Source organism: Dicentrarchus labrax, unplaced genomic scaffold, assembly GCF_905237075.1.
Source record: "Dicentrarchus labrax unplaced genomic scaffold, dlabrax2021, whole genome shotgun sequence".
NCBI lineage: Eukaryota > Metazoa > Chordata > Actinopteri > Moronidae > Dicentrarchus > Dicentrarchus labrax.
The window spans coordinates 1,861,957-1,885,897 of NW_026136717.1; the positions used below are offsets into that span (position 1 = coordinate 1,861,957).

Sequence of the window (23,941 nt, forward strand, 5' to 3'; positions counted from 1 at the left end):
ATATAGATTTTTCTCCTTTTATCCACGTCAGCTGCTTACAGCAGGAACTACAGGGTATAAGAACAGTTAATTGAGTAAGAGTAATTTAACATTTTAAACTCTTGGCGATGTCGGACTAAAACAGGCAGTAGAATTCTATATTCTCTCTAAGCTCACTGAAATGCTGAATCAGTAAGTATGACTCAAAGCCACATATCAGTACATCAAATGTTAGGCAGGAGAAGAGGCACAGCAGGGTAAATTAATGAAAGGACACAAGAGTGCAGTGAGGAGGCTGAATGACAGGGGAGGGTGTCAGGCTAGAGCTAGGTAAAGGTGGAGCACCATTACATGGCATTTCTATTCTCTGCTTTTTCTGCAGCACTGCAGGCTGTTCGGGATCATTGGCAGAGAGATGCAGACACTTAGGAGAGAGGGCAGGCTGTGCTAGAGGGGCCTGAGATTTGGGAGGCCTCCATTCACTCTGCCAGGAAGCTGGGAAAAAGAGGAAGAAGGAAAAACAAACAAGGGAGAAACATAAGTGAAGGTGCAGTAACAAGTGTATGAACTGGAAAGTGTGACCTAGCCTCTGACAGGATAGAACACCGCCCCCTGTCCCTGTACCTGTCTCAGGGGCAGATGGCAGACTTGTGGGCCTGGTGAGGGCAGAGCAGGACTCCCCCACAGAGGTGAGGCGAGCTTTGGGCTGTCTGCGAGTGGGAGGTGGTGGAGGTATGGGAGGGAAGGAGCTGAGAGGAGCTGAAGATGAGGAGGAAGAGGAGACAGAAGCAAAGGAAGGAACACTCTGTGCTTTCCAGCCACTGGGACAAGCTGAGAGATGAAAATGGAAAGAACAGAAGAAAAGAAAAAGAGGGTAGTGATGAAAAATGGTAGAACAAAAGCAAACTAAGACTAATCATCATCAAAATTGCGATTTGAAAGATAGCAATTTTGATGAGGTTGCAACAAAGAGCCTCGATGTTAGTAAGCCGTAAACAAGTAAAATAGCTGTAACAGTTGGTGAAGTGAAAAGGGACATATATAGTCACATTATAAGTAAGCTAATGTTGGCCAAATGTTAGCTAACTAACAGTTTATGTAAATTAGGTAGCTAGTTAGCTTGTGTTTTGCTCTGTAGAAAAACGCAAGATAAAATGAACCTGTGCCTGTCAGGTAACTTTTTTGTTTTTTGTTTAAAACCATGTAAACCACCAACAGATCCCTACTGACAAACTGAAAAATAACCAAAATTTAAAGGTTCAGTGGGTAACATTTAGAAAGATCTATTGGCTTAAATTGAATATAATATTCGTAGGTATGTTTTCATTAGTGAAAATAAAAATCATTGTGTTTTTGTCACCTTAGGATGAGCAGTTTTTATCTACAAACGAGTGGGTTCTCTTCTGGCAGAGTCCGCCAGGTTTCTACAGTAGCCCAGAACGGACAAACCAAACACTGGCTCTAGATAGGACCTTTCATGTTTTTCATAAGTTTGTCCTACACACTTGGAAGGCAAGCAGTTATCAGCTGGTTGCAATCTGCAACTCCACTGCTAGATGCCACTAAATCCTACACACTGGTCTTTAAATAGCAATATTGGTCAGAAAAACTGCTTATAAATTCTCCAATAATGTCATACAGGGCCAGCTTAATTATCTCTTTTCTAAAGATATTTATTGGATAAAAGTTGAATGAATGGTATTTCTTGAAGTAGGAGCTCCTGTCTGTCTTTTTCCATTGAATGTGAATGCAGCATTAGCCCGTACAGCATATCAAAGACCAATCAACAGTGTCAGATGTACTGTATAGACATGGATTGTATTTGGTTTTTCCAATGTTATTCCAATGCTATTCCAATGTAAATTAGAAACCAATCACAATTTTAAACTGAATTATGTGATACCTGTTTGTGAGGTATCACAGGAAGTGGGAGGAGGATGGAGAGACGGATCAGAGGGTGAAGAAGAGAGAGAAGAGGTGGAGAGGGCTTTAGAAGGAGTGAAGATAGAGAAAGACAGGGCTTCCAAGCCCTCAGCTGGAGAGGAATCACTGTGGAAGCTATGGGGCCTTCGAGGAGCTGAAACGGGCACAAAAAAGATAGCAGATAGAGCACAGACAGGAAGTGGTAGAAAAGTAGGAGGAAAGAGGAAAGGGGAGGGTGAGAAGACAAAACAAAAGAATTGGAAAAATGGTGAGTGAAACTTAAAATACACAGAATGGTAAAAGCCAACCAAAGTGCAAACAGAGAACAGAAACAAACAAATAGACATATATTGTATATTGGTTTGGCAACATCAGGATCAGGACTGTACTACAGGAAACTTAAATCTGTCTTTCCCTACTTTAATGAACACACTTTCTAAATAAAACGTGAATAGTAACAGTGGTTTTGTCATTTTTTTAGCCTCTGAAGGCCAGGACACACCAACCTGACGGCCGACCGTCGGCAGAAAAGCAGTCGGGAAAAAAAAGTGCCTTTCAAACACACCAAACCGAAGCCGATCCATAACAGCAGGCGGCACTAATCTGTGTTGCCCAAAAAAAATGAAAACCAGAAATGACGGATCACTCTAGACCTAGTAAACACAGAGCACGCTGTCGTCAGTCATTGTTTTCATCAGAGAGTGTTGATAGTAGTCAAGAAGGATCGTTATTGTCATTACTCGCTAGTCAAGGGCTAGCACTCCACCAATCAGATTGGTCATTGAGGCCGACTTCCACTGGCCAATTCTACATGTCAAATCGGCCAAAATGAACGCCGACGCCGACTGACGACGGCACAGGACACACCGAACCGACTTGAGTCACCGACCTCGCCCGACTGTCCGACGACGTCCGACGGCTGATAATCGGGTTGGTGTGTCCGGGCCTTAAGGAAGAGTTCATCATTTGGGTGAATATGTGTATCTGCTTTCTTTCCAAGAGCAAGCAAGAACCACGTCCTGGGGCCTGGTAACACCGTCAAATCAAGATCAGTCTAGAAGAAAATCCTTTCATTCAACATTGCTATACAGTATAGCTAAAATGTACATACGCTTTCCCAGCCTTAAATTAGGGAGCAACAAACTATCAGTAGTCTGCCAGAGCAATCTACTAAACTTCACTGGTCTGGAAACAGACAGGGGTCTTGATGTGGAGAGAAGCCAGATGCATTTCTGCACATGAATGTACTGTGACAACAGAGTGCTGCTATGCTAATGGAACAATTCATTTTAAAAAAAATATTATAGACCTGGGTAAGGCTCAAGGATTCAAAATGAGGGCAGTGACATGATATCCCGAGTTGTACCTGGACTTTATCAACACAGCAGGAGGTGCCTCAGATCAATTAAAAATGCATACCATATTACATAACTCAGATCACATGTTTTAAAAACGTGGACTTAAGAACCTAGGTCTATATCTTTAACAGTTACACTGAAAAATCCAGAACCATTACAGCAGATATCCGGACCTGAACTCTAACCCTGATAGTGATATCCCTCACTTATAAACTAAACTACATGACCACCCTGCTACAGTAGATCAAAGTAGATGAAAGCAGCCAAATTTGCACACTTCATTTCTCCGTCAGCTTTCACCCTTAAAGCCGCAGTAGGTAACTTTTATAAAAACAACTTTTTGTCATATTTGCTGAAACTTTCACTATATCCTGACAGTAGTACATGAGACAGATAATCTATAAAAAAAATCAGGTTCCTCTGGCTCCTCCTAGTGCTGCTAATGGCAAGATGCTTGGGGTTGGTGGCTTGAAGATAGTTGATTGTTGTCTCATTCCCAGCATATATATTTGATGGCCCTGGAATGAGATTTAGAAATCAAGTATCTTTCTCAGCTCTGATTGGTTGTTTTCGTTCAGGACCGGTGGATTCTTGCAAATACCATTAGGAGCACTAGGAGGAGCCAGAGGAACCCAGGGATTGAATTGTCAAAATTACGCTACGTAATTATGCAAAGATGGACTACAAAAAGCGCATTTTGGATACTTCTGCATTCTAACTGTGTTGTTTCATGTAGGCTGTATACACGCAGACAACCGGTGAAAAATATGACTTCATTGCCAAGGTTGGAATTGAAATAAAAAAGGAATACAGACTACAGTCATACAAATCTGCTGAACATATCATAATCTTGCAAAACATTGCAAATGTTTTTATACTTAATATTGTGATTTTTTTACACATTCCTGCACAAACAGTTCATCTTATATTTAAGAAAAAAACAGCCATATTGTACATATTGTCTATTATTGTAGTAATAATAATAATATAATAATCATAATACAAATATAATAATCTTCATACATTATTGTTAATTTCCCATTTGTCTATTTATGCTTCTTGACGTTCAGTACTTGTTTTCCTTGTCCTGTGTTTATTGTTATGCACCAATATACCAAGGCAAATTCCTTAATGTGAAAACCTACTTGGCAATAAAACTAATTGTGAAAATTTCATGTGTGACTGAACAATTCAAATACTTCAATGATATTCCTAAAGGCTGCGATAAAACAAAGCCCAAAATGAGGAATAACCAATGCTAACGCTACTAACTTCACTTTGGTCATTTTAATATAATAATGTTTATACACGTTACAAAGTACTATACACAGGACCGCAATTTCATAACAAGTAGATTTTACAACAGTTGTGCTCACAGTCGGCCTTTGCTTAAGTACAAAACATAGAAGTATATTAACAAGTTATGGCAATGGATAAAAACGGGATGGTAACTGAGAAGGTTATGAGCTTCCGTTGTTGGTCGTTTTGATCGTTTATAGCAATGAAGCTCCTTTCCTCAGCATTTAGAGAATTTGAACAGCTCTTATAACAGCTGCCACTCAAATTCTTCCAGATCCTCTCGCTCAGTTAGAAGCGAAAAAGACTATTCGACCAGACCTCAGTTTTTTTACCACTGCTGTTACCGTTGATACTAATGACCATTAAAACTAATAAAGGCTCTGTTCCATTAAGTGTAGCAGTGCCTTTCCATTTCCATACTCTGTTTAGAGCAACATAACCTTAATGATTATCATTGGTAACACCTGCGTTTACCCTACTATTTAATGTCAAAATGGCTGCCATGAAAAAGGTCTATTGACTGAAGCTTTCCTCTAACAGAAATATTGATGTGGCCACAGCACACACTAAAATAATATAAAAACTTTTCACAACAACACTTCCAGGATATTTGATACATTTCCATGACTGCAAAACTAGTCTCTAAATGCCCAGGTTTTCCAGGACACTTTAACATATAACTGGTGCAACAGGATGCTTGGAATCATTATCAAATGCATGTAAAATTCCTGGCAACCATACAGAGTGGTATGAATTTAAGTCTTTACTAAAATTGACAAATCTACCAAAATAATGTGACCCTAAAGAGACCACACAGGGTGAGGAATATCTGTTGACATATACCTGATCCGGCACTGGGCTGGAAGATTTTGGGAAGTGCAGGAGGGTGAGCACGCGTAAAGGCTGGCAATGAGTAGGCATAGGGGGAGGGCCGAGCCTGCTGGGTAGCACTTGGTGGTCGCGTGCGTAAAAAGGATGGAACGGAGGGGTCTGGGGGTTCAGGCAGAGGAGGACGAGATGGGACCGAGATGGTGGAAGAAATGCCAGAGGAAGCTTTCCAATCCATCTCTGAGGTTACTGGTTGAGAGATAAGAAATGAGACGAATGGATGGACAGGGTGAGGAGAAAAGACGGGGAGGGATTTAATGAAAGATTGAGAGAACAGAAGAATAAATAGAGGGGGAGATAGAAGTAGTAAAATACAGAATACATATGTACAGATGAACGTGGAAATTAGTTTTTGTAGCATTTCAGGAATCACTAATGAGTGAGACCAGCGGATTGGAAGTAAAAAGGGGAACAGGATGAAAGAGTAGATTTTAGAAAGGGAAGGTGGAAGAGAACAGAAAGTTACCTGTGGGGCCTGATTCAATTACAGGCCTCCAAGCCAGGTCATGTACTCTGGTGGCAGAAGCTGTTATAGAAAGGAAAAGTCACAGCAGACAGAAAGGTTAAGAGAAAAGAGAACTGACTTTTGAACAGGAAACAAAAATAGGAAGCAGCAGTTTGAGAAAAACAGTTCAAAGATAAATAAAAAATGCGAGAAGGAACAAAAAATTTACCTTGTAGTCTGTAAGCTGCAAATCGCTAAATGCTACACTTTATTTGGTATAGATTTGTTTGGAAGCATGTGCAGGGTAGAGCTGGTGTTGGTATGCTAATAGCTATGTGTTATGTTAAAATTAGCATGGACATCATTTTAAGAAGAATCACAACACAAACATGACATTACAATATTAACTTGTACTACAGTTTTCAGTATATTGAAAATCTGGCCATTTGACAAGGTAGGATATCATGTAACTGATATAAATATTCACTGAGCCTACCTTACATCACATAAAATGTATGCATTAAAATACAGGAAAAAATCGTATTTAAAGTAGGTGTGGAACCCCTAAATTATGGTTTTATAGCGAAATTCAATTGTAATTCAACCAGTAGAGGGAGGTTACTATGAAAATTTATAACACAATATGTAGAATTACAATACTCTGCACAAAAGATTTGAATCAATCAACAACAACACTAAATATCCATATACATAGGTTATCAGATAAAAAAAGTTTTTTTTAAAAGCTGGAGGTGTACAACAGAAAAAATGTCATTTTAGCCAGGCTACAAATCTGATCCTTTCTTTACTGAACTCCACCTGCAACGCTGCTCTCCTTAATGACCGCCTACAGTGCATTTTCTTATAGATAGATCAAGTATTACCAAACAAATATGCAATTAATCAAACTACAAATGCAACACAGTGATCTTTGATGAGGGACCCCAGACCAGCTGTCTACTTTGCCCACTAAATGTGTGATAACGCCCCCCCCCGCCGAGTCTTACCAGAAACATGAGTAGCTTGTCCGAAGCTGGCCCTCCTCTCCTCACCAGCTTCGTCATCGCTGTCGTTAAAGTCATCCAGATTTCCAATGTCGCTCTGTTTCATACTCATTAGACTGGCCAAACTCTGCATGTCCTCATCTCTGTTGGGAGGAGGAAAAACATCAGCATTGGTCTTCAAAAACCCACACTGGTCCAACCTTTGTATCAATGACTGCTTTAAATTCTGTGATACAGCTAATCAGCCTTCAGTAACTAGTATTCACATGCTGTTGGGCTGATGACTTACGTGGCCTTGCCTTCTTTGAGGAAGATACACGACAAGTTCAGTTTCAGCGTGGCTTCCACCACTTTTACGGACAGCGGTTTGAGCTTCAGTGTTACATCATACTGGGCCGGTGTGGCACTGGCAAACTTCTTCATATTGATATCAGCTGATGCCAACACCTTCCTCCGGCCTTTTGTCTCCTAATGAATAAAACCAAAGGACAAGAAAATCAAAACTGAACCCAGGACAAGTTAACTAGCTAGCTAAATTACATGAATCATTAGTTAAAGTTTAGCCAACATTAGCTAATTTATGATGTTACTATACATATGTTGTATGTGGGGATAAATGCAACATATAGTCACATCTTAAGTTTGTTAATGTTAACAAAACACTAGCTAACTAGCTGGCTAACTTAAGATGTGACTATATATACTGTGTGCCACTTTTTATTTATTTTGATCCTAAATGATACACTTACTTTAATAGTAAATGAAATTAAATCACAACTAAGAATTACACAGATACAGTAGACTCACATTTTCAATGACAAAAGTCCAGTCCTTGTCTTCAAACTCCTCTGCAGTAGGTTCCTGTTGACAGACGAAAAATAACTTGCCTTAGCCATGTCACTGACCGTCCAGAAAATTACCTATTGCAACTTTAAATAACAATTTTCTGGTTTGCTCTACTCTAAAAAAGAAGGGGCGCCCGGTTAGCTCAGTGGGTAGAGCTGGCGACCCATGTACCGAGGCTGAGTACTTGCTGCAGCGGCCCAGGGTTAGAATCTGACCTGCAGCCCTTTGCTGCGTCTCATCCCCTCTCTCTGTCTGTCTTCAGCTGTCACTATAATAAAGGCAATAAAAGCCCAAAAAATATACTTAATACTATAAAAAAAAAAGAAGGGGACTTAAGAACAGTGTGTAACAAAATGACAAAAAAATTAAATGAGAGACTGAGATGTCTTGTAATATACAAAAAACCCCATCTAGTTCCTATAAGAACTGCCAATGATAACATTTTATTTTTGCCCAATGTTTCTGCAACCTGCTAACGCTACAACTAGCTGGCAACTAAAATTAACACCTTGTGGGGAAAGAGGTAGAACTGGACAGATCACAGTTTTGTAGCAAGTCGTGGTATTGATGCAAACATATTTGTAAAAATAGTCTTGGGTTTTTTTAATCTATATAGCTGCGTGTCTTTTCTTGTTTCATGAGTTTCACATCCTTTACCCCATAATATTCTTCCTTCTGTTTTTATTTTTCCTTCTTATTTTTATAGATTTCCTGTGCATTACTCAACAAATATACACAGTTCATGTTTTCTGTTTTTTAAAGGAAATTCTTGTAAATATGACAAAAAGGTTTTTTTTTTATAAAAGTTACCTAGTGCAGCTTAAATAATCAAATGACACATTTACACATCCCACATTTTCACATCAGCCGTTGCTAGGGTTGCAGCAGTATACTGCTACCATGTATAATGTATGAAAATTGTTATCATACTGTGTATATTTGCCTATCTACAATTTTTAATTCTACCATATTAGTGTCTTTAAAAAATATATATTTTAATATAATATTTAGTGAAATTAAAATAAAGTAAAAAGTATTTTTGCCTTTAACGGTCAATGTAACTGATGATAATATTAACTGTGTAACGTAACTGTTCTCTCACTGCTGCAACCCTAGCAGCAACTACATAGAGTCTTAACTTCATACCTTGAAGAGTGTGACAGTGATGTCTAAACTCTCTGGAACCTGCCAAACCACCAGGCCTCTATAGGGGTTTTTAATCCCCGGTTGCCAGCTGTGAAGCTGTCAGAGAAGATAACACACACAAGGGATTCAATCTCATCAGTTTCTATGGACTGTTTTTTAGCCTCTGCAGATAACACTTTAAATATGAGACAAAAGCGAGGTTTATCGTCCTCGAACTATCACAATCCAGAAAGTATTTCATAGCATTTAAGCCATTTCTAATCCAGGAGCCTGGTAGACACAACTGGTTGATTTGAATGAATGAATCTCATCTCATTTTTCTTTGCTTAGTTACCTTTGTGCTGTGACGTCTGTTCCTCCTGATCCACACCACTCTCAGTTTGTCTGGTTGCCTGCAATCACAACAGAGCACAAACAAACATGTTAGTTTTTCCGATATACACACGCGTCGTAATAAAAACATCTTCCATCCCTACCTAATGTGTACCAGCATGACTGTAACATACAGACACCAATTAATTCCACACACACACAGGTATATCTACATCTCTATATAGGAGCATATAGGAGCAGTTTTGGATTCAGTATCTTGCTCAAGGACACTTGGATGACCTGCTTGACCTCCTGAGCCACAGCCGCCCCTAAATCTAAGACTCTCAAAATGGCAGAAAGTAGGGAGCACATGGTAAATGATTTTGGCAACACTTGCAGCATTGCTTTGAGCTAAATGCTATTGTCAACATGCTAACATGCTCACAATAAAAATATATATATCATATATATAAAATTGGATCGCCAAAGTTATTAGAATTCATCCTGCAGTAAACATGAATGTTGCCATCCATCCAGTAGATGTTCAGATCATGGACTGTATATCTTTAAAATGGACGTAGTCTCCATGACGAGCCATGGTGAAGCACAGTCTGGTCAGCTCTGTCACCCGCCTAATTGAAAAATGGGCAAAAATCATCCCAGTAAAGTAAACATTAGTTATAGAGACCCAAACAGTTTTTGTACCAGGCTGTGAACACGTTTATTTCTGCTGTAAAGGTGGGCATTTTAATATGGAGCCTTACGGAGATTAACTCAATGCTGGAGCCAGCCTCAAGTGGCCGTTAGTTATTCTTCTGTGCTGGCTTCATTTGCAGCAACAGAGGTTGCCGCTTAGAGGGGACCTCATGATGGAGGTAGGGGGGGATCAAGGGATCCCCGAAGTCACAAGGTTTCATCCTCTGGGGACCATAAATGTTGGTACAAGATGTCAACCTCCTACATCCGATAGCTGAACCCCAACTGTGTATTCTACACTTCTTTCCAGGAAGCACAAGTGATGAATTTCTATCCCTCTTCAGTTTTGGATGCAACTTTATGGCCCTTTGAGTGAAAATCTGCAACACGTGCTGTATGTTGCATTGATTTAGCCTATTTTTGTTCTTGTTTATCTTTTGTTCTTGTGTGTGTCTAACTATTGTTTCATGGCTGCATCAACCCATAATCACCACAGCGATCAGTGAATTATCATCTAATTCCACAAAATCTCATAATGAGATGATGGCTTGTCAACAACAAGCCAAAAAGCAGACACAAACCCATCTGTGTGCTATCATAACACTGAGGTGAAGACCTCAGGCACGAGAAAATGAAAATCTTGTGACTGTGTGAGTAAGAGAATGATAGAGAGTGAGTCTCCGGAGGGTAAACAGCTCTGACTGGATGTGTGTGTGATAGTGGAAACACTGTGAACGCCCTGAAGAATACTGCGAGATCCCGCACATGACTTCAGAGGCTGAAATCTCACTCGGACTCACATTATCTGGTGAGACTTCGGGGCAGCAGCTAGTTGTGAAAACATAACTAAGATGCGGCTGAAACCACTGCTGGAAAAACAAAGCAGCTTAAAGCAGTGGTCACCAACCTTCTTTTATTACAGAAAAAACTGACTGAGTGACATATTTTATGAATATTTCATATGATATTGACTTCCAATAAGTTCCAAAAAATATAATGAAAACGCATCCCTGATCAATATTCACAGGAAATAATCTGCTCAAAATTAATCAAAAGCTTATCTTTTACACAAACTGTTCACTGTTTGGGTTCATTGTACAGTTTATCAGTGATTCTCTACTGTTATTGTTATGTATTCAATGTTATTTGAAATATCCATAAAATATGTAATTTAGTTAGAGGGTTGTTAGTTAATAGGAGAAAAGGGATCCCTTAAGGAAAAAGGTTGAGAACCACTGGACTAAGACATGGTCACATCACGTTTCCGTTCCATGAGATTTCCCAGCACTCTGCCCTCACAAAGGAAGTGATGTTTCTTATGTAGGAAATAAATAAACATCAATCAGAGCGATCCCAGACTGTAAACAGTGTATCAGAGTGATAATGTGATGATGTAAATATGTGATAAAACACGCTAGAATAATAACTTCTCCATTTCTGAACAAGTTGCATCAAGTTGAACGAAGGGGAAGTTTGACCTGCCAACGCAGTGGAGTCACTGGAGATTCCAAACAGGAAACGCTTCAATAGAAGCACTAAAACTGATTTTGTTTAGTGTATGTGGTCTGCAGGTATTTAAGCCATGAGCACAGAAAACACTATATTGTGACTGGTTGGTAGGAATCCTTAAAATACAATTTTTCCAGAGCACCCTCAGTAGTGGGAACTTGCTACGTTGTCATGGAATATTCATGTTAAAGCTGCAGTAGGTAACTTTAAAAAAATTACTTTCTGTCATCTTTGCTGAAACTTTCACTATATCCTGACAGTAGTACTGAGACAATCTGGGAAAATAACAGGTTCCTCTTGCTCCTCCTAATGCAGGAAGCAGGTCTCCTTTACTAGCCTGGTGTGGCTACATGGTTTGACAAATAACAGCAGGTCTGAATTGTTACTGCTGTAATTAAGTTGTTAGCAATAGTAGCACATTTTTATGTGACTACCTAATCTTTACATTTTAAAAAACAATACATACTTGTTCATATGATAATTTATTAACTGATAAAAACTTGAAAAAAGGAGAAATCCTAGGCATTATAGTTAATTTCAGTCAACTTACAGACACTTAGTCAATAAAACAAACTTGAATTATATCACCAATACTTATACAGCACAAATTTACTAAAACGATTGAGTTATTACTTCAACAATTCATTTTTGAGTTAGCTTTAATTATGAAGTTATCTTAACGTACTTCTTTTAGTAAGATATGCTGTTAGTTTTACATTGTACACTTCTAAGGACAGCTTGCATTCAAACGTGTGCATACCGTAGGGAGACACCATCGCAGTAATAGAGACTTCCAGTACTTCCCCAGATTTTTTCTATACAGTGTTCAATGACAGAAATCATAAAGGTTCACTAAATGTCACACTGTTTGAGATGGGTCTAATAAAAGTTTATTGGTGTATGTATGTAGGTATATTATATACACATTAGTGCTGTCATTTTAGTGACGCAGTTACTGGTCAAACTGCAGTGGGGACAGAGTCTGGGCCTCTTTATAATGTGTGACTTTTAGAAGCAGCGTGTGCATTGGTTAGAATGGTTGTGACAGTCAGAGTGAAAGCAGGAGAACAGAAATAGACAACGTCTAACATGCTGAACTTCACAGCGGCTTAATAGCAATCCTACACCTGCTGCACCATTTGTCACAGACATGATCCTGTGGTGCTGGCTGACCTACCAATGTACTACAGTGTTTTTAGCTCGACGGTGGTTTACTTCTCAAGAGCAGAGAACACACATCAAACATGGACCGTGCAGCAGTGTTTGAGCTCTGTGAGGGACGTTGTTGATTGTAACTTCTGTCTCAGACTGTGTTTTTCACTGTAGGTGGAGTTTGCTAATCGGTTCAGTGACACAGCCCAGCTAGCTGATCTACATTTTACACATTCTTGTCACAGACTGTATGAAACACAAACATACTGTCTGTGACATCCACATGAGTCCTACTTCTTGCTAAACTTTAAAGCCCCCACACACCCATGTAGGTGTTTTCAATTATTTTGCATGATATGCCTGCCTTCTAGTACTGTGTGGGTGTGTACAGACTGATTAGCTGACATCTCTTCCTCACTACTGGATTTATTGCAGCTGGGCCAATTTAATTAAAGACAAAAGTACACTGCTGCCTCATTCATTTCAATGAGACCCCACTGCACTGACAGGGCTGGTACTCATGCAGAAGGCTCTGGCTGAACCTGACTCAACCTTTGAAGCAATGCAAGGTGATACATGCACTCCGGTCACATTCATTTCTCACAAACTCTTTTTTTACCTAAGTAAAAATTACAATTTGGGCTTTTTAGAGGGAGTTATGTGCTGAAACTATATGTATGTGTACTGTATGAAGCTTCCTGGTGTCTTAACGTCACAATGACATTGCCAGGTTTGGTACCATTGTGCCTGTGGGGCTGCAACTAACCATTATTTTCATTATCCAATAATCTGTCGATCATTTTCTTGATTAATCAACTAGTTGTTTGGTCTATAAAATGTCAGAATATTGTGAAAAATGTTGATCAGTGTTTTCCAAAGTAACCCAAAGACATTCAGTTTACTGTCATGATTTGACTGACTGACTAAAGAAAGAAGAAAATACTCACATTTCAGAAGCTGATATTAGAGAATTGTTTCCTAAATAATGGCTCAAAATGATTATGAAAATAGTTGGTGACTCATTTAAAAGTCAACTTATCCAATAATCGATGTATAGTTGTAGCTCTAACAGAGACCAAAACCAAAACCTTTCCTCCATGTATTTCCCAAATTGTTGAACTAATCCTTCAAGAGAACATATTTTATCATATCTATCATATTGTTTGAGTGGTCTAAATGTTGTTTTACAGGCTTTTCCACTGAAATTGATGAGAATCATTATTGTCACACAATATAATGCATATAAACCATTTACACACACTCCAATGCAATGGCACACTGATATATCTGCATTCAGGCTGGAGTAGTGTTGTCAGGATACCAAAATTATTGTTTTGATACCGATACCAAGTCAAGAATTGCTATTTCAAATCTTTTTCAATACTTTTCCTGAAAAGAAGAAACACTCTCAAATATCATTGCTGTGCTTTATTTTAAAACCAGGACAACATTTTAATGAAATAGCACACTAATGAATGAACATATGAACAGCAGATATATTAAACATTTGAACAAAATATGAAATATCAAAATATAAAAAATAAATTAGAGCAATGACATTCAAGGTAAAAAAATAATACATTTAGCAGCATTATCTCAGTTATCATAAGAAACATAAGAGAAAACATAACTTTATCTTGATTCTGAACTTTGAATAAAAACATGAACAGTGATTTTATTAAACAATGTAAACATTCAAAAGATTAAATATAATAATGCCTGGGGTACTTGTTATGCTGCTCAAACATAGCTTGGAGGGTTGGCTGCTGGGTTGGCTGCTGCCTTTGAGGAGTTGTTCTTTCGGAGCCCGTGGCTCCAGACTTCTGTAGCAGAAGAAAATGGAAATATTTAAAATATGATGGGGATAAATTTGTCATAACAGAGGACCTAAATAGTTTATGTGTGATAGTAACAATAACTTGTGACTAACTTAGCATCTCTATATGCAGTGGTTATAGTGATAACTGCTAACATTTACTTAACCATAACATTACCATAATTAATAATAGGAGGATAATGAGTTAACCTAATGTTATTTAAGCTGTGATATATGGATTAATATAGGCTAATGTTTCCTGTACTTCAACGTCTGATTTCTTTGATGGTTAACTTTATATTTGAGTCCATCATTTCTTACAAGGCGTTTCACAAATACACCTCCTTTGCGTAGATCTGTGCTCTTTAAATGCTGTAATAACCCAATATACGTAAATCACTGACAAACATGCACATACTCTGATTATAATCATATAGCCTATAGATCATTTTAGCTGATGTTTGTATGCTTTATTTTAGCAGATGCAAATTATTAACGTTATCTGTGAAAGTTGCGTTTTCAGAGATGTTGAATTAGCCGTAGGCAGGCTATTGGTTAGCCATGAGGATAATGCCCATAGTTAGCCTACTATTTCTCTAGATAGCCTCGTCAAACTACGGTGGTGCAAAATAGTGTCTTCTCACAAAATAAACCATAACCTTCTCATTTGACTTATTTAAGGGCATGAACGTGGTCGTGTTATCTTTCACATACTAACCTGTCGGTCTTTAAACTCCTCCTACTACTCGGCGTGCTTGTCGGCCAAGTGTTTCTCCAGGTTGGAGGTGTTGGCTCCCTTTGTTTGCATTTGTTTGTAGCACTGACGACAAACAGGTCTCGACTTATCGGTAGCTTTGCCCTCACTGTCAGCAAGGTAGGCAAAGTACTTCCATATTACACTCCTCGCGTCATCTTTTTCTACCAGTCGTGGACCGGCGGCCACAGTATCACTTGTGCTCGCACATGCAGCCATCTCATTATAGTGTTTGTCACATGACAGCTGCAGCTTCTTTGCTGCGTGCGTGAGGAGAAAAAACACAGACGTCTATAGGGAGGCACTGGAAGCATGCGTTGCACCCCCAACATGAACGCGGTCATTCTTAAAAGTATCGATACTAATACATTTAGGAATCGTGACGTTTTTAATTTCCGAGAATCGCGATACTTTTGAAGTATCGGTGCACCGTGCAACACTAGGCTGGAGCTGTGTGTTCAGTGCTTTCAGAGTGTCACGTGATGTTGTATAAAGTGTGAACATGTATAGGCGCAGTCTCGCCAGGAGCTGCTCCAGTTAACACTGTTGAAGAAATGAAGGTGAAATGAAGTGCTCTGGGTTTGAAACCAAGGCTGTAAACACTCAAATCCAAACATTTACAATTTCAGCAGTCACATACAGCCAGATGGTCTTCAAGGGCTGGACCTGGCTTTAAGCCCTGAGAGATCTCTGGTGTCATTTCTATTCAATTCAATCATTGCAAAACTATGGAAGCCCATTTCTGCCAAGAAAGACAAGAATTCATGAAAGGTTAGGACTGATTACAATTATAATACTAAAGCAGTGTTTCTGCAGGATCAACAGGTTGAATTTAGGACTGTTTTCAGACCATAATGAATGCAATTTAAGACCCATTTTAGAACCATACTGTCAAAGAAAAGTATGTAGGATTTGAAGAAAAACTGCCTTTGGGTCGGTTTCCTTTTGTAGTTATTACAGCAATACAAATTTTTCCCAAAACACATTTAAAATAGAAGAAAAAAAAACACCACTCATCCGATGTCAGATTTTACTGAGGTGCTGGAGCTTAACGCTACTTTATGCAAGTAGCATTAACTTCATGAATCCATTAAGAGCTGTCAAATTCATATTTAAGACATTATAAGGCCTAAAATTCAAGCGGGTAATTCATTGGTTTTTAGGACTTTTTAAGACCCCATGTACACCCTGTAAAACTTTCATTGCCTAAATCAAAGTTCTGACACTAAGAAACTAAGTAATAATTAGAAGACAATAAACCAAAATGTAGACTTACTAAATCAAAATGATTAAATATTATGTGGAGGTAAATACAGCCTGACTGGTTGATTTTTGAGGCTGATATTGATATGGATAATTGAAGGTTTAAAAAATGTGATGTCTGGTTTCAATAATTTTTTATGGTGCAACTGCAACCAAGAAATGTGATGGCCAGTACATTTTACAGTTGAAAAATAAACTTGTCACTTCTCTCTGGTGAACACACCCTACAATTGTGACACTGTTTCAAGACATATCTATGGCCTTTCTGTACCTGATTATAGCCGATTTATCTGATAATAATCGGATGATATGTCGACCTGGACAATTTATTGATCAGGCTCTAATTTAAATGTTTTTAATTTTCTGAGTAAGATTTATGAGACGGTAAATTCAACAGATTATTATTACATACTGAGTCCAAATTTTGTTTGTAAAGTAAGTAAAAATCATGTTCCCAGAGATTGTTTTTTTTATACAGAGATACAGATACTGTATACAGATACAGAGTCAGTATTGTCAGAACCTGAGTCAAGATGTTGTCCTTTATAGTCAAAATCATGAGATACTAAGTCAAAATGTTTACTTTTTAAGAAACAATTATCATATAGTGTTAAGTCGAAACTGTTGCTTAGTATTTTAAGTCAAGGTTATCACTGATCAGCCATAACATGTCAGGTGACGGGTGAACCAGGGTGCCCAGGTGGTCAGAATGTTATGGCTGATCAGTATATTATTAAATCCATCAAATTATGTCTATGACAAATTTTGACTTAAAATGATGTACTATTATATATTTGTTATTTATCATTTAACAACCGTCACTACTTAACTAGCATTTTTAAACTCTCCATGAATATTTACATTTTTCTCATTGCTAACATTTCCCTCGAGACTCTCACCTCAAACGTCCCACCAGACCCCATTAAAAAGATACACAACTTCCACATCATATAACATAGTTCTATCTTACATTTACATTCTGCTTTCACTGCCCTGACAGTAACAGTCTCACACAGTGTGGATAAACACCCTGTGGATCCAGCGGGGACAGAAGAACATGTTGATACTGGTTCATAAGAACAGAACAGTGACAGGAAGGTAGGCCACTATACAAGCCAGGGCTGGAGGATTGGAAGCACATGCTGACTGCACTGTGAGTAATGATAATGGAATTAAAGGAACTCCTGCAGTGCCAAGACCGCAGCACTCCGACCAACAGCTCAAACACTAACAATGATTATTGTGATCTACTCCCTCACCTATACTTTTGAGTTTTCTGTCACTGTCCTGACCTTTAATCTGACTGAGAGCATGCTGAAAATGACAAAGTGACACATATTTAATGTTCTGACTGAAAACCCAGACTAATCATGACCAAACACTTGTATGGAACACATTCTTTAGACCAGGGCTAGGTATTGGTCTGTAGTATCAAAAACAGTCTAATACTAAAAGCTGGCACTGAATGGCTTTTTCTTGTTGACTTAAAGTGCATGCACAACTATTCTGGCAGACCATTTATCATTGATATAATCCCCACCCCAGAACAGCTAGTGCGGCTCTCTGCTTGACAAAACTGAAACTTCCTAAGTCCCACCCCTTTTTCCTCTGTCCTCCAATGACTGTTGAGCAAGCCTCGGTCAGAACCTCAGTCATATATTTCCTTTCCTGTACTTGGATATGCTATGTGCTAGGCTCGTCCATTTAGAAGTTGCATCTTAAATGAACAAATGTTAGCTAAATGCTAACTAGCCAACTAACGAGTGATATAGATTAGATAGCTAGTTATTTTCTCACAGACTGAATAAATAAAAATGGACGTAGTGACGTCACCCATAGGTTTTGTGGTTGGCTTTGGCCGGAGCTGGGGCCGGGCTGAATAGCCTCCGTCACGAGATGTACACTGACCCAAAAAACCTTTTTTTTAGGTTACATTGTGAAAGAAGCAGCTGTAAAACGCTGCATATATATTTTCTAGCATCTCAACCCCCACAAAATGACAGATTCAGAATTGTATCCATTCACTCCAATAACGTTTTAAAGCCTACAAGATTTGCGAGATTAAAATATGTATCGCTATTCAAGTTAACGGAGGGCTAAACCGGAAATTATCCAGCTCCAGCAGGGGAATTCTCTGGTGTCAGGATGTATTCATCCAGGTCATTTCTTAACAGCAGGAAGTGGCTGAGTGAGCAGCTTTCATAGGAATGAACGGAGCGCCACCATCAACGCTGTATCCAGATCTCTTTACACATCCAGGGGTAAATCAAGGAGGTATGCTCAGATGCACTGCGTTTGTCTGCTGTCTTCCATGATGTCAAGTATTTTCAGGTAAGACAATAGTAACGAGTAAGAAGCTCATTGGAGTGATTGTATTTGTGTTATTTAATTTGAAAATGGAATTTGTTACATTAGTGGTTACTATTTACTGCCAAAATAACACATTACTCCCAACACTGCTCGCAGCAGCACCAGGTGGAAGAATACTGGCACAAAAAAGTTGTGTCCTGGGCCCCCTAACATCCGGCCATGGTGACTAGTCAGAAATTGCATTGGTGGGTGGGGTGGCACTGAAGGGTTTATGACCTCATTGTAGTAAAATCCTGGCTGCAGCCCTGCTGGTGCTGATGGTGGTGGAGATGACCACATCCTTTCTCTACCTGATAGTCACTGCTCTGTCAGACATCATCACTCTTTCCTACAACCTGGTTATTAGTTCAGCATGAATCCAGACTGCCATAGTCGAGAGGATGCTACAGCACAAGGTAACAGCTACATACAGTGCTCCAAGTAAAAGAGGCAGACGCGGAAGTAATGGGACGAACCCTCTGAGGGAGCGTCACTTATTTCGATGTAAGAAAAACTCATTTGGTCGGCTTATTAGCATAATATAATCATTCTAACCACACAATTCACAGATTCATTTTCATTCAGACCCATGGCGCGTACGTCGAATAGTCGACAACCAAGACAGATCGTTAAAGCTAGAGAAAATTGGCTGAAATGGAACCAGCATTCTTTATCAGAAGCATCAACTTTTACAGTGTTTACTTCCGCCCTTCTGTGTGTGTCGTACAGTAATAATAAAGATGTTATAACACGTTATAATCAGTTTTATTTACCAAAATATTAGTTGCCGTAAGCAACAGGGTCCGAATGACCCCTTAAAGGCCATTTTTCTCTGTGGCGTACATGGCTTTGCCTCAAAGAAAAATGTTAATATTTCTGAATGGAGTTTGGCATCACATTCTTTTCCCAACCGCGACAGTGCTGTCAGTGCCTTTCACACTAGGAGAGAACACATTAGCATGACTTTGCCAAATACAACGCAACACCCATCCACTGCATTAGCTGGCTAGAAGTGTTCAAAAAGTTGCTTACCATTTTTTTGTGCATTCTATCATCAGTTCTTGAAAGGACGCCGCAAACTGGAACTTAGACGCTTTCTTTCCGACCCGCTGGAGCCGCTTCCATACCGAAGTCATGGTTGTCAGATAATTCTCTCAAAGACAAACCGGCATTAATACGAAGGTATTAACCCCGCTACCGTGTCCCTCCGCTGGAACTTCACCAGGGGAAGCAGACAGAGAAACCACCTGTGTTGTTGACAGCTCCTCTCCGCGGTGTGTGCGACCGACCCGCTCCTCACCGGCATCCACTCAGCAGACAGGCTACAAAACAAACACACGCCTCAACTAAGAGCCAGCGTCAAGCTGTACAAGATGAACCGGAACTCGGAAGAGTTTTACTTTCAAAATAAAGTCCATGTTGAGAGCAGGTTGTGAGACACACAGACATATGATAACAGGCAATGCAACAGTTAACTAATAAAAAGCCTTTATAACTTTATGATTAGGGAAGATACATTTGATAAATTTAAAATGTCAAATAAATAAATAAGAATTTGCAGTTAAAATAATTTTATAGATAAATTAAAAACAATTAAAGCTGCCATAGGTAACTTTTATAAAAGTAACTTTTTTCTCATTATCGCTGAAATTCCCACTGTGTTCTGACAGTAGTACATGAGAAATCTGTGAAAAGAATCAGGTTCCTCTGACTCATTCTAGTGCTGATAATGGCATTTCCATCGGGCCTAAAATAGAATACAGTTACATACAATAACTAAAAGTAAAGGGTGGGAGGCTCAAGATCAAATTGTGTATGTCCAAAATGTGTACATGCACCATCATCTGTTAACAAATATACCAAACCAAAAGGAAAAGAACATTGTTTACAACATTATGTAAAGCATAATAAAAGCAATTTTCTTTATCATTGAGATGGCATATTAAACAAATCTAACACAATGTCCAGTTTCGATGTTGAGTTGTGAAATATCAGTCCTCATCTCACACTAAATACTAAAGGTTGGTCTAAAAGTAGTGGAATTTAAATTTGTACATGACTGTTCTTAACTTTTATTTAACTTGAATTTTAATAATACTGGAATCTGCATATGTATAATCTGTATTATTTTATCAGTTAGTTTTATTTTTTATTTTGTAAATCCTCCAGAAAAATGCAAACAAGGATCTCAATGTTCTCTCAATGTTGTGTTCATTTAAAACTTAATTTAATAACTTAAATACTAAAATTTCAAATTTGACATTTTTTACACTTGAGGGTCAATGCTTCCTGTTTCACTAGTTTATTGTGGCTGCCTTGACACAGCAGAGATAGTGAAGTCCCACCTACAGTGACTTCATGTTCTGCATGATAGCTCATAATTAGAAGAATGGGATGTTGACCATATGTGATGCTTAAACTACGGCCACCAAAGTGTAAAATACAAAATGACTGTAATTCTGTAACAGATATTTTTTATTCTTGGATCCCCATTGGCTGCCACTGAGGTAGAAGCTACTCTTCTCCACATATAACAAAACATACATATAAAAAGAAACATATTAAATCTAAACATCGCAACATATCCAGTTAGATTCTGTCGTAGATATTCTGCCAGTAAATTAACAATGGGGTATAATTAATGTGTTTATTTAAGAAGTCTTAAAAAACTCGCCTTACTAAGTGCTTCAGTGATTATAGTTGGTAACTTGTTCTACACACTCACTGGTGCCCTTCCACTAGAGAAAACATGATAAAGTGGACAAAACACAACACAATGCGTTCAAGCGTCCAGACTAAGCCGTTTAAATGCATTTAAGGTGATTAAATGCATCACAACTTTCTGCATGCTGGTCCCATTTTAATGTTGTTAGGCTCTGCCACTCAAACAGCCTGTACACACTGCATGTGTTGTAAGTTGTAGTTAATCTAGATAACCCCCAGTAGCCTGCCTGGTAGTGTGAGTATGTTGGTCTCTCGCATAATTTATTTTTGAGTACAGATAATTTGGTTGTTCATTATAACCAATTTTCCTAAAGGAACTCATTAGACTACATACGCTCTCCTCTCTGAGCCATAAGAGTCAGGCATGCTCTCTGTGTGTACTCAAACCTAACGGACAGGGCAATGCAAGCCTTGCAGCTTTATTCTGGGCTATTTGGAGCTTAGACAGATCTTTTTCGGCTGCACTCGACCACACTGCTGAGCAGTATTCAAGGTGAGATAAAACTAGTGTTTGTGTCTAGAGGTATTCCACAACCTATTTTCTTAACAATATTTTTAATGTTTCTCCCATGATAGCTGCCCTTTCCACAATCAAATAAGCAAATCTGCCTCTCGAGCCTTTTCAATATCCAAGCCTTTGAGTGGTAGGCATAGCTGATTATCATTATTAGTGGCATGTCTTGCCCTGAACATTTTGGTTTTTGCTACATTCAAAACAAGTCTGTTCTCACATATCCAATCAACTAATAATTATAGTTCAGATAGCAGAGTGTACAGCACTGCCCCTAAAACACACGGTATGTCATTGTTTAATATTGAAAAAAGTAGTCACTATAAGCATTTAGGGGAGGAAAAACTACCGTTAAAATAGATACAGCCTAATGTCACTGGAGGTAAAATGCCATAATATTCAGTCTGGTTACTTAGCTGAGAGCCAATGGCTTTTGTATGTCCCTAGATTTTTCATTAGGGCTAGGTTACTAGGTATATCTAAGACATATTGGCTGCAATGCAAACAATTTCTCCCTGCCTGAATCAGACTGTCGCAGATGACTTGTCTAACACAAGACAAACAGTCCTCAGACGAGCCAAACAGTGATTAGTGAGTTCCCATGACGCTGTGTTTAGGGATATTATCAGGGACTGAGTACAAAATAGAAATTACCTGTAAGCCTGTCAGGGAAAGTTCCCCCTAGTCATGAGTCCCCCTCAGCTGGAGGGACTTTTTCAGTTTAGCCCTGGGTCTATTTATAAGCTGTCGCTGACACATAGAGCAGCTGGGAATATAATGTAGCCACCAAAAACACACACACAATAAACAACGTGTTCACAACCTGAATGATACAAGTTGATTTAAAGGTTTCATATCAAACACTGATCTTTTGATTCAATACAACGTCATTATTATGTTTTCCAAATATGTAAAGTGTATTTATAGAATTACATAACTAGGCCGTCCTCTGATTCACTGATGGGTACTTCCTCGCAAAAGGATCTAAGCCAATGAGTTCACTAACTGGAGCCCAGCAAAAATGATATTTTACATGTATTAGAAAGACAGTTTTTTGATAGCAAAGTTTAAATATTACGCAGTGACTATCTTTTAAGCTGCATTAATAAATTTTTTTCCATCTTTATATAGTTTGATGGTCTCTACCAACTCCTGTCTGCTGATTGCTGAGCAGGTAGAGTACAGTGGGTTTTTAGAGATATTCAAAAACAGCTGCCTGCTGCAGCTGGAAATTGCTCTGAGGAGAGCAATGGGACTGAACCCTAACAGTAAAGTCGAAAACCAAAACAATTAGCTTAAAGACCATAAAGACTATAAGCTAAGGGAACTCTCTGAGTTTGGTGGTAATAGTCTGTATGTTAGCAACTAAGAGCATCACCTTTCACATTACACATAGTCATTTGATCCATTGTTAATATAAAAATATTGATCAGTGCAGATTTAAAATTTTTGATCACAAAACTACATAAAATGAGGACACATTTTCATGTGATATACAACATTTTGAGAGACTGGAAAATTGAGGTTGATTCACAATTCATATTCAGAATCAAATGGAAGCGATGGTCACATTCACATAGCTTTAGGAACAAAGGATGCTAATTATTAGGGCTGATTTTCTGGAGTAAGCATTAGCACTGATTCTGTAACTTCTTTTGGGTCTGGAGCTTTAAATTTAACCTCAGCGTTCGACACAGTATTCTTTTACACAGTCTTGAAAACCGAGTCAGTCAATGAATATGTTCTTATCGGGTTTAAAGCATTCAGTACATCACAGGGAGGAATGTTTACATTAGTCTTGGTAATAATACATGACAGAAATATGGCTTTTGTTTTGGATTTGCACAAGGAAGCTGTATGGGTCCCCTGCTTTTCTTACTATGTATGCTGATACTATCACACAGCACAATGATCATTCATTTCCACAGTGGCAGTAGTATACAAATACACTGTATGAATGTCAAGCC

At 38.6% G+C, this 23,941-nt stretch overlaps 1 protein-coding gene across 8 annotated transcripts in view; it reads right to left on the bottom strand.

Moving 5' to 3' along the window:
• ehbp1l1a (EH domain binding protein 1-like 1a) overlaps positions 1-20,061 on the bottom strand; it is a 49,808-nt gene extending 29,747 nt beyond the window's left edge. For 6 of the 8 annotated variants that reach the window (XM_051429580.1, XM_051429577.1, XM_051429575.1 and 3 more), the window contains exons 1-11: positions 19,772-20,061; positions 9,223-9,280; positions 8,889-8,984; positions 7,704-7,757; positions 7,186-7,364; positions 6,900-7,039; positions 5,914-5,973; positions 5,403-5,636; positions 1,883-2,056; positions 604-810; positions 325-474 (exon numbers count right to left, since the gene is read on the bottom strand). In XM_051429580.1, the coding sequence (XP_051285540.1) occupies positions 325-474; positions 604-810; positions 1,883-2,056; positions 5,403-5,636; positions 5,914-5,973; positions 6,900-7,039; positions 7,186-7,364; positions 7,704-7,757; positions 8,889-8,984; positions 9,223-9,280; positions 19,772-19,875 (1,456 nt within the window). In that variant the 5' untranslated portion in view covers positions 19,876-20,061. The remainder of the gene's footprint in view (positions 1-324; positions 475-603; positions 811-1,882; positions 2,057-5,402; positions 5,637-5,913; positions 5,974-6,899; positions 7,040-7,185; positions 7,365-7,703; positions 7,758-8,888; positions 8,985-9,222; positions 9,281-19,771) is intronic. The other 2 variants (XM_051429572.1, XM_051429573.1) reach the window with 2 other exon arrangements.
• Positions 20,062-23,941: the final 3,880 nt, after the last annotated feature.